This window comes from Lactuca saligna, chromosome 3 (genome assembly GCF_052625555.1).
Source record: "Lactuca saligna cultivar CGN05327 chromosome 3, ASM5262555v1, whole genome shotgun sequence".
NCBI lineage: Eukaryota > Viridiplantae > Streptophyta > Magnoliopsida > Asterales > Asteraceae > Lactuca > Lactuca saligna.
Window position 1 is genome coordinate 32,519,323 of NC_136419.1, and position 12,165 is coordinate 32,531,487.

Genomic DNA, 12,165 nt, shown 5'->3' on the forward strand with positions numbered 1-12,165 from the left:
ATAGCTTCATAACATGTTGAAAACCCCTAATCTTCAACCCAAAAGAGATCTAGAAGGAAAGAAGGTCAAGGTAACGACTTGATACCTTCAAATGGTACTAACTGAGGTAGATTTCAGGTCCACACAAGCTCCTTGTTGCTAGCTACTTGATCTACAAGTTCCTCTCTCTAAGAATCTTATTCCAAGGCTTGAAACACACAAATGGAGCACACACACACGTATTAGGGTTTTGTTGAACTCTCTAGAGGTTGCAGAGTGACTAAAGGAGGCTAATGATCCCTTAAATAGGGTGTCAAACCTCGAAAATTAGGATTTCACCCTCCAGCTCCAACTTGTCAAGTCACTCTTCCGACTCGGCGAGTTAGTCACTTAACACGTGGTCCAAACCCGCTGCTACTCGACGATTCAGGCAACCAACTCGTCGAGTAGACCTTGAATTCATGAGAATTCATAACCATAAGTTGGTATTCGAGAATCGGGGCGTTACATAAAGTTGCTAACGATATTAACTATTGAGTATCAAAAAAAACATGAACAGTAACGATATAAAATTTAAAAAAAAAAAAAAAAAAAAACATTAACGCTTCAATTCACAAATAAGAAAAATTAAAGAAAAAATAATTTCGACATGGTTTATCGAATTTAAATTTATTTACTTTATTCAAAATAAATAAAAATATAACAAAAAACCATAAATAACTAAAACTATAAAATAAAAATAGATAACAAAATGTCAAAAAGATAAAATAAAATTATCAAATTGTTGAAATTATATATATATATATATATATATATATATATATATATATATATATATATATATATATATATATATATACAAAATACGAATAGTCTTTTTCCTTAAAATCTAACGGTTAAAAAGTGTTTTTATAATTTATATATATTTATAATTTATATAAAATGCCAATAGTCTTTTCCTTAAAATTATATTTATAATTTATATATAATTTAGAAAATTACACGAATGGTTCTTAAAGTTTGTAGTGTATTGTAATATTAATACAAGGGTAAAATAGTTTTTTTTCTTTAAAATCTAATTTAACGATAGGAAAAACCACAGGACCGGTCACGTGACTTTTTGAATGGAACGCTCAAAATGCGATGAGGGGCCAATTGTGAAATTTTGTCTTTTTTATTTTTTTTGGATAAACCTCTAGCAGTAATCCCCTTTAAATTTCGATGCAAACTAGGATTCAGGTGATTAGTTCGCCTGATTGTCAACGATTCTAAAAGATTTTAACTAAGCCATCGATTTTTCAGCACAGATTCTTCCTATAAAACCAGATTACAGAGAGTTTTGTTCTTGATGTGATGGTCATAATCCGTTGGAGGAGGGTTGAAGTCTGAAACTTTAAGCGGTTCTCATGGATTTTACGGATTCAGCTCCACTTTCCTCTGTCTCAACCCCTCTTCACTCTGGCTCCTCTCCAAAAGAGGTACTCTCCCTCACGAAAATACTCTTCACTTTAATCCGTATCGGGAAATTAGATCAATTTTGCTTTTTTCTACTTTTTATTTGTGTTTCTTGTATTTACGTTTTCATCGCTTTGCATTTGATTGACATAGGTCAACGACAAGAATTTTAGAACACTTTTGAAACTTGTGTTTGGGCAATCAAATACGATTTTGGTGATCCACAAGCAATTTTGAGCCATCGATAACCTTAAATAACTGCAACTAATTGCATCGTAATGTTGTTCTCCATTGACCTTTGTCTTCCTGCCTGCCTAATCTACCATTTTACTCACTGATTTCCTTTGGTTGCTACTTCCTTCTTGTTTGATCTTCATGATTTAAAGTAGGGTTTATGATTTAGATGTATTCTGCCCGCAGTTACGAGTTTTCTTAACCATATAACCCACAACAATAGGAACATTCTGATGCCAAAATCTTGTTATTCGTATTCATGAATTCATCACTCTGTTTATTGTTCTTTTTGTTTAGGAGGATCATTATGTAGCATCCATAACTGATGAACATGAAATAACCTGCTGGGGATGTGGATTGCGCCTCATTCTTTCACCTTATACACCTGTTTTCAAGTGTGGTTGGTGTGGAGCCATAACTAATCACAATGCACATAAACAAAATGATAAGCACTTTTGGTGGAGACGATTGAGAGACCGGTGTTTTGTCATTATTCTTCTGCTATTTATGCTCTTCATTATAGGTAACCTCCATATCCATAACTCATAACTCATTTCCTTTGAGTGAAACTAAACTTTAAAGTTACATACACAGGTAGTGGTGTTTGGGCTATTTATCCTGTCATATTTTCAGTGAGTTATTTCTGTGGTGTATCCCATTTGACAATTACGGGTGTCTTGTCTTTAACCACACTTTCAACTTATGTACTGGCGGCATTCCGGTCACCTGGTGCACCACCACCTATAGCCTGGGGCAGCTACCCTGTAGTGGGAAGAGGTGGACTTGATCGTTACAACTTTTGTCACTTTTGTTCAAAGCCAAAGTCACCTAATGTTCATCACTGTCGTTCGTGTAGAATGTGTGTATTAGACATGGATCATCATTGCCCATTTGTAAGTCTTCATACTCCATCTACTTTGTAAATCGACATCATTACCCTTTGAGTCCTAACTTTTTTATTTTTTACAAATTTGCCCTCGTTTACTTATGCAGATTGGGAATTGTGTTGGTGCGGGAAATCATCGAAGCTTCATCCTGTTTCTAATCTCAGCAGTCGTGAGTACTTTCTATGTTTCCATGGTATCTGCATACGTGGCATTTAAAATCTGGCCACCATTAAGACACATTCCTACAACTGTTTTGACCAAGTCAACGGTTGTCACGATCCTCACAGAATACACCTTTTCTTTTCTCATATCAGTAGAGTATCTACCAATCAGAGGCTTTGTACTCATTTACCTGTTTTTTGCAAGTGTGTCTGTGGAAATTGGTTTGGGTGTGCTTTTATGGCAGCAACTCTGTTACATATATGAAGGGAAGACGTATTTAAGTCAGTTGAATTCAAATACAAATGGAAATGATGAAGTTGAGGAAAAAGATTGTCAAAATCTTGTTAGGTTTTTCGGGTGTCCTTACCCTGCAACAAGGTGTATGCTTAGTTTTTGGAATTCAAAGAAGATCCACAAGAAGTGAAATATATATACCACATACAAAGGTTGACTTGTTTTATGTTGAATACTAGATATTGGTATCATTTCTAGTGTTTTATATATATGCATCATTCATGTTTTATAAGGTTTTATTGATTTAATCCCCACCAATTTATAGTTAGCTGGGTTTCTCATCCACAATTTAATCCACAACTCAAATGGGTTTTAGAAGATAACCCGGTTAATAAAAGATGAAAGTTGCATATCATACTTAAAAGGAACAAGCTTTCAGACGATATCTATTGTGGAAACCTGTTTTCTAAATCAACGATTAAAAAGCCTATCTTATATTAAGCTTATAATAAAATAGAGATCCGATTAGCTAAAAAGTGCAATTGACATGGTACTCTCTTAATTTGAAATACCTAAGTCCATGTACAAAAACAAAATAATGAGAAGAAAGAAGGTTGGAGATGATTCTAATTCCTAGTATGTGCTAGTGTTTACGGCCCAAAGTTTATGGCCTGATTCAATAAGATCAACCCCACCAAACACTTAGAATTATCTGGATATATGACTTAGTTTCAATATGATCAACCCCACCAAACATTTAGAATTATTTGGATATATGACTTAGTTTCGAATGTTAGAATGTGTCCCTTAATTTCTTCTCTAGAAGGCCAAGTATAAATAAGACCAGCGTTCTTCATTTTCAGCCATTTCGCTTTGAGATGAATAATGATACTATTGCATTCTTTAAGTGTTTGTAGTCCTTTCTTGTATACTTAGCCTCGATTCTCCCTTAAAAAGGCTTACTAAGCTTTTAAAATGGGGTTTAAATTAAACTTAGTGGTAGTATGGGTGTGTTTGATTTGACTTCTAACTGGTCCAAAGTTCAATCAACATGTTTGTTATACCATCTAAAACCTTGGACTCTGTCAAAATTTGGGGCTTGGTCCATTATTTTCATCTGATTCAGTCAACCAGAGAAATGTGAAGGATTGGGAACAAACTGAGGAAATTGAAGAACAACGCACGTACGCCACCTACATGGCTTTGTCCTCCTTCCTCCGTCGTCTTTCTCATGTGTGATTTTCTTTCAATTGTTTTTTATATATTTGTTTGTTTATTCTAGCTTTCAGTCATTTTTTTCTACCAAAACTTACATAACGAAATTTGTTTGTGGAAGTACGTAGTAGACTGCACAATTTGTAATTGATGTTGAGAATTTATACAATCAAGGTAAACGTAAATATACCACATGGGTCAACATTACTGAAAGCTATAAGAAATTTCTTTCTTGGGAAATCTAGAAGTGGGTTCAAAGTCTTTCTTTGGAAATCAACGACTCAAACAACCAATGTCTATGCAAACTTGATTCTTCACCTAAGCCAATCGAAGGTTTCTATTTTGCTATTTCCATGAACGAATAACTCAAACTTGTTTTAGGAGATATGGAAAAGGAAGTGCATAAAAAGATAGATACAACAAGTTTGGTTCCAAATGTTATTTTTGTTTCAAAAAGAGCACATATTTTTGGAAAGAAGGCGTATTCAATTAGAGCACAGTTTTGTGGAAAATGTCGTATCCTTGATATAAAAATTAAATGGAAGACGATGGGTAACCACTCTCTGATTGCATTTTTGGTATTGTTGATTTTTCCTTGCTACCCTCAAAAGAATTCACCCTCTCTCATGCATTGGGGATATGTAGCTAAAAAGTAGTGTAAAAAGTAAGAAAGTGCACAAGCCTTGTCCTTATAAAGGGTTCGAGTGTGATCTAATTGCAATATTAGCAAACTGTTGTTATAAGAAAAAATATATACAAATTTTACTGAGAAAGAAACACGGCTTGACTTGAAGCAATGTCACAATGATAAAGAAAATCCTTGTTTAAAGGAGTGGTGCACATGGGATGCCATAAACATGTTGACAGACAATACAGAAAATTAGGAAATCGTGAGAGAGTCGTTGCTTCATCAGCCTAAGTAATCATCTATGGTAAAAACATGTTGTAGAATTTTTTATGGGAATTATAAGAGTCTATGCCTCTATGGTTTGTTAAACTTATGAACTAAAATGCCGCTTATCATTGTATTGTATAAATCTTATTACATTATCTTGATGGGTTGATGTTAACTTATGTTTTTCTTTTCTTTTCTTTTTTTGTTTTTGAAGATGATGTGATAATTAGAGGAACATGTAATGTAATGTAATATTATGAGTGTGTCATGGTTTCAAGGCATGTTGGAACAAAAAAGTTTATCTAGAGTATAACTTAAGGTCCCTAAAGATGAGTTATCACTTCAATGTTGTATTTAAGAGCCATACTTTTGCCTTGTGTGTGTTGGTTAGTTTTAGTAACTAATTTTTGAACTCTTTATGGTAATTTGATTGGTTTTTTGTTGTTATTTTAAAAATGTCATATCCATGATTGTAGAATGTGTATTATTTGTTATGCAAAAAATCTTGAAAGATAGTATGTGTATATGTTTGTTTCTTGAGACAACATAAGGGTAATATGATCATTTTTAAATCATTCAAAACAGTCAATCGGAGATAAATTTAAACAGCATGGTTTCAATTAGATGTAGACTCGGTCAAAAATTCTAACTCAATCAACACTAACTCAGTCAACAACTATCAGACGATCCCTATGTTGTTCCAATACTATTATCTTGTGTCGGCCTAGCATAGTATTATGCCACACTTAGTTGGTGTACACTCATTAGTCTTTTCTAAGCCAGCAGTTAAGTTTACATATTCTAGATGTGGTAAAATTAGGATAAATAAATACAAAAGAATATACATTGTTAGTGGAATGGTAGTTTATTGAATTGTCTTTGAGATTTTGTTACAACAAGAGTATTCAAAATAGTGTAGGAATAAGGGAGATTTATTCTTAAGTTGTTATATGATATTTTACTACGCCAAGACTAGTTTCTCGAACTGCCAGGGTTTTACATTAATCTTTGCATTGAGTGTTGTTTTTTATTTAATCCAAGATGTCTTTTATCGTCAATTTTCTATTGTTCAACTAGTTCTTAGCAAATTGGTATCAGAAATCACTTTAAGCCAATTTATGAAAAGAGATCATGTCAATTGTAATTGTTGTCCAAAAATGGGAATTACATGTTGGGAAGGCACTTTATCACACAAATTGATTGGAAATGTTTGAAGTTCTTTTTGGAGCAACAGGAACCGGGTAGCAAATACCAAAAAAATGTTATGCAACTGCATTTGTGGTTATCTACTGAGTGTGAAAGTTATAAACTCGAATTATACTTGTATAAAAGCCTAAAATTGTAAAACATTCGAAAAAAATACACTAGAAAGAAAAGTGAGAAAAAAACATATCATACAGGTAATAAATATGTTTTATACTTCATTTATTTAATAATCAGTTGTGATTCATCTATTTTATGATAAAATCATGTGTGTTGTCATATGTTAAAAACTTAGAGTATATAAATCATACAGTTGATAATATTATGTTTTAAATCACATATGATTAACATTTGTTATAATCACAAATGTTTTAGACATGTATGATTAAAATCATATGTGATTAGTAGCACAACTTTTTAATCATAAAATTGTCTTTGTTGTTACTTTTGTTTTAATGACATATTTTATGCATCAATCACATATGATTATACACATAAACATCTCACACTCTGGCTTAATCACATGTGATTATTACTAACTATTATATACATAAAGAGATTCAATGGCATGTGATTAGAATCTATTATGCACGCTTACATTTGATAATATTGTGTTTTAAATCATATATGATTAACATCTGTTATAATCGTAAATGTCTTAGTCGTATATGATTAAAATCATATATAATTAGTAGTTACTTATGATTATACATCAATCACATATGATTATACAAATAAACAACCCACACACTACTTTAATCACATATGATTACCATCTTTAATATAACACGGATATTCAATCACATGTGATTAGCATTGTTATGAACATTGTATGGTTATTTATCATGACTTGGTTTAATCATATGTGATTACCACCTACCACCTACCCATAACCCACCACCACCCACCAACCATTATCTATTATCCAATATTCATTTTCACGCTCTCGATTTAATAATTTTTCTCATGTATTTAATCATATGTGATTTTATATATTTAATCACATATGATTTATGCGGATAAGATTCATTTTTTCATTTTTTATTCAATAATTTTTCTTGTATATTTAATCACATGTAATTATATGTACTTAATGACATATGATTTATGTGGAGAATATTCATTTTAGCACTTTTTTTTTATTCAATAGTTGTTTCCGTGTATTTAATCACATATGATTATATGTATTTAAGAACATATGATCTATGTGGACAAGCTTCGTTTTCGGTTCTAGATTCAATAATTTTTCTCGTGTATTAATCACATGCAATTATATGTATTTAATCACATATTATTTATATGTACAATATTCGTTTTATGTTGTTAATTTAATAATTGTTCTCGTGTATTTAAGCACATGTGAGTATATGAATTTCATCGCATATGATTTATTTGGACAAAATTTATTTTTGCATTTTCGATTCAATAGTTTTTCTCGTGTATTTAATCACAGGTGATTATATGTATTTAATCGTGATTCTTATGTATTTAATCACAAGTTGTTATATGTATTTAATCACATATAATTTATGTGGATGAAATTTATTTTTGCATTTTCAATTCAACAGTCAATCTCTTAAATTATCATGTTCTTCAGTGGAAAATCTTAAAACACAATAAGTAAAACCTTTACAGACATTTTATCAAACAAATGGAGTGCCACCAATAACACATATGTTTTTATGTATTTAATCACATATGATTTAAGTGTACAAGGTTTATTTTCACTCGTTTCCAATTTCAATTATTGGTCTCGTGTGTTTAATCACGTGTAATTATATGCATTTAATCACATGTGATTAAACGCTGTTATTATGTTCTTCACCTAGAAACCATAAAACACAATATGTAAAACCTTTACATATATTTCATCAAACAGTTGGAGTACAACCAATAACACAAAGTAGAATCTAATTATTAGAAGTATTTAGAAAAAAAAAATAGATCTCTATAAGAAACCTTTCAGAATCATTTAACCAGTTCGGTGACTTTTTGATTCAGATCTGATACTTTTTGTTTCATATCAGGTGACTTTTGTTTCGGAACTATCGGAGAGATGCGGTTCAGGAAGAGCAGAGGCTAATAAAGGTCGCTTAGGAAGAGGAGAGGTGGAGGGTGGAGGTTTCCGACGAGAGAACGAGTGAAGACAAATCAAATAGGTGCAAATAGATTTGTAGAAAGTGAAGAGACAACATTCCAACGGTGTCTGGTCATTCCTTTGGTTCGACTTCCGACGACGCTCTGGTGGCCTTGGGTAGGGTTGTGCATGGGTCGGCTTTGGACCCAAACCGAACCCAACCCATAAATGGTCGGTTTCTGGTTTTCAGAACCTAATAGGGTCGATTTCTGGTCGATTTGGTTTCTTGGGTTCTAGAGTCAGTTTTCCAATTTCTTGGGTTTCAACCCATATACTCACGGGTTCTAGGTTTACCCATGGGTTTGGGGTTTTAACCTATTTTCTAGAAATGAAGCAAGAAGTTAAATACTTCAAAAAAACACATCAAAAAAATGCAATCAGGACCATAGAAAAAAAATGATTACAGTTTGTCAACTTTGACTTTGTGTTCCTGATCAATAAAAGGACCTAAATCTATAATAGATTGTATCGCATTCTTAGTATTAACTAAACCATAAATCTAAAACTCAATGAAAAATGCAATCAAACCTCATAAAAATGTTTGCAACCTCTTAGGCTCTTAGCCTCTTATTGATTAATAGAAGGAAAGATTCCTAAATCTAACTGAGAAAGTGAGAAGTGACTCAAGCGAGAATGACTCTTTTCTTTTAGGGTTGTGTTTTTTAATGTATGTGTGTCTATATATATATATATATATATATATATATATATATATATATATATATATATATATATATATATATATAATGGGTGGTTCCTTGAGTCGGTTTGTCAGTTTCTTGTGTGGGTAGATTCTCAGTTTGGATGTGTCGGTTTCAGAGTAAAAAACGAAACCGAAACTGACTTTCAGTTTTTAAAAAATTCAAACCCTAACCGTCGGTTTTGCTTCGGCTTCGGTTTTTTGGGTTTCATCAGGTCTGGTCGGTTTTTCGGTTTCTTGGTTCGGGTTTGCTCACCCCTAGTCTTGGGGGCAAATGATATGTGTGTGTGTGTGTGAGAGAGAGAGAGAGAGAGAGAGAGAGAGAGAGAGAGAAGAGATAGGTAGATGGGGTGTGGGGTGAGTTTGGGGAATAAATGGGATGGGTTTTTTAATTATTTTTTATTTATATTAACATTGTTTATTCTTAAGTTATATATAATTTTTTGTACTATAACAATGTCATATGACCAAACATTATATCCACACATCTACTCTATGATTTTTTGTAATGTAACAATGTCATATGACCAAACATTATATCCACACATCTACTCTAGATGATTTTTTGTAATGTAACAATGCCATATGACCAAACATTATATCCATACATTTACCCAACTTTATTCTTGTTTGGTTTATCTCGAAGGTTCAATTTGGCTTGGAAGATTACTTTTCCATAGTTTTTAAAAAAGTATGTGAATTCAAAAGTATGATAAAAAATTCCAAAATATTATTTTCTTAATGTGTAACTTTTCCTTTGTAATTATATTTTGTTTTGTAATGATCCAAATATCCTGTATAAACAATTAAAGACACTTAATGGAGGTATATTTTTAATGGTTTTTTTTCTTTCATATGCGTTCCAAATATAAAGCTCATAAATTGTGTAAAATTTACTACCTTTAAATCCCTTGTGTACAAAAAAGACATACGTGATTAGATTAACTTATGTAATAGATAAGTTATTAAATTGTGTAAAAAAGCTGATTAACTTATGTAACAGATAAGTTATTAAAGAAATTTCCGTATTCCATTTTTTATCCAAAATTTCAGAAATCCGAACTAATATCTGAATCACTATCCAAAATTTTGAATATGGATCCAGTATTATATCATATGGCTAATATCCGCATATCTAGTTTTGAATTCCCCCTAACTATTGGGAAAAAGAGGTATCTTTTTGCAAATTTGGCCAAACTTGAAGGGCTTCTAGTAATTTTGACGAAAGAGATGCACCACAGGTTGCTCAGCTACATAAAGCCGGTAGATAAGGTCGCCCAGTGCACCAAAAGATGGGACACTGCATTTCAGGAACCTTAGCATCTCCTCTCTCAACACACACCAAATCACTCAAATTCTCCAGATACACGCTTTCTGCTTCCATTCAAAGAAACCATACCCCACCCCCACCGGTAATTATAAATTATTCTAATTATTTGTTTGCATGCCTCTTGAACGCAAAGTTTCTAAAATTACAAAAATCTATGGAATGAGTAATAATCTAGAGTGTTGTTGTGTTGTTCAGATAGGGAAAAAGGTAGGAAGAAGGCTGATACGAATATCAACAGCAGAAGGGAAGTGGCAAGGAAACTGGAATGCTGACTATAGCTTCTCACTTCGAGACCTACGTTTGCAAGATCTAGTTGAAGTTGATGATCCTAATGATGCACGAGTCTTCGTGTCGCTATCTATTCATAGGGTCTCTCTTCTCTCTCTAGGCTCTACTACACTTATAACGTGACAGTTTTACTGTGTTTTGGGAGGTCATCGATTGAATACGATATGTTTGATCAGCATGCAGGGTTTGGACTTTCAGTTGATGGGACAATTGACACGTCATTTACCAGAAAGTGTAGCAACTGCTCTTCTCCTTATTGCAGAAAGGTACTTTTGTGTGTCATGGTGGAAAAGGCATATAAAATGTGCTTCTGTTATTATTGTTCTAAGGTGATGTAAAATTTATTGTCAGATTACTTCCAGCTTCAATGTGTGGATTCTATCATCCAACAAAGATGGTGACTCGAATCAACTACCTGAAATTGGCGGCGATGATCCATCAGTATCTCCCTCCCTCTCTCTGTCTATATATATAATTGATAAATAAATGTATCTATATGTTTGTGTTTTTGTATACATAAGATATATGTGTATGCATTTATAGATATCTCTCTCTTAACATAGACACAGAAAGGAGGACTGAAGACATTGATGTCTTGCAGGTGATCTATGTGAAGCCTGGATGTGAAGCAGATCTTGACACGTTAATACAAGACAATATTAGGCTCACTACTTCTGTGAATGTACTATACTACTCTACTTGTCCTCCAAAACAATCTACACTTTACCTTTTTGTGTCAAATATCTTACTTCTTAATTTCAAACTCAACAATTATACAATTTGTGCCATGTGTTTGCAGGAAACATGTTCAGATTTTTGTGAGAAATCAGAACTCGGATTAAATAGTAAGTACTAAGCAGTGAAATTTTGAACAAGTGATCGCCACAACCATACACCAAAAAAAGATAGAAACAGTGTAATGTACATTATGTTGGTAGATCAAAGCTCTTATTTCCAGATCTTTACTTCTATTTGCAGATCTTAACAAGGCAAAGACTACAACTGTTGATAAGAGGTGGTCCAAATTATTAGAGCTAAAAAAATTGTATCAATAAAAACATGATATGGTTAGTTATGTTATGTTCATTTATTCATCATAGTCAAATATGTTATGTTCATTTATTCATCATAGTCAAATATGTTATGTTCATTAAACAGATAGTCAGATACACAAATGAACACGGTTTATCTAACCATCCAGTTTTGTATCAGATCTATATGAAGCCCAGAAAATCTTTTCGAGCACTCCTGCAAACAGAAGAAGAAGAAGAAGAAAATTGTAGCTCCAAATTTTAGGCTGCAATGTTGTCATTTGTAATTTTGTATATATCTTCTGGGGTTAGCCCCTTTCATCTTGTTTTCTATATCTGTATGATGTATACACAAAAACATTCTATACATAATAAATACTTATATATCTGCTAATCATCTACCTTTCTTTATCTC

The 12,165-nt window shown here is 32.5% G+C and overlaps 2 protein-coding genes across 2 annotated transcripts; both read left to right on the forward strand.

Moving 5' to 3' along the window:
- Positions 1 to 1,171: 1,171 nt before the first annotated feature.
- LOC145035045 (DHHC-type zinc finger family protein) lies at positions 1,172 to 3,252 on the forward strand. Its single transcript, XM_078983617.1, has 4 exons — positions 1,172 to 1,457; positions 1,966 to 2,191; positions 2,263 to 2,561; positions 2,662 to 3,252. Exons 1-4 carry the CDS (start codon positions 1,386 to 1,388, stop codon positions 3,139 to 3,141), a joined length of 1,077 nt encoding a protein of 358 aa, XP_078839743.1. The 5' UTR covers positions 1,172 to 1,385; the 3' UTR covers positions 3,142 to 3,252.
- A 7,112-nt stretch (positions 3,253 to 10,364) lies between these two features.
- On the forward strand, positions 10,365 to 12,147 carry LOC145035047 (E3 ubiquitin-protein ligase, putative (DUF177)). The gene is made up of 8 exons (XM_078983621.1): positions 10,365 to 10,513; positions 10,627 to 10,800; positions 10,896 to 10,985; positions 11,071 to 11,160; positions 11,321 to 11,401; positions 11,519 to 11,564; positions 11,698 to 11,786; positions 11,932 to 12,147. The coding sequence occupies exons 1-7, from the start codon at positions 10,394 to 10,396 to the stop codon at positions 11,772 to 11,774; spliced, it is 678 nt and encodes a 225-aa protein (XP_078839747.1). The 5' UTR covers positions 10,365 to 10,393; the 3' UTR covers positions 11,775 to 11,786; positions 11,932 to 12,147.
- Positions 12,148 to 12,165: the final 18 nt, after the last annotated feature.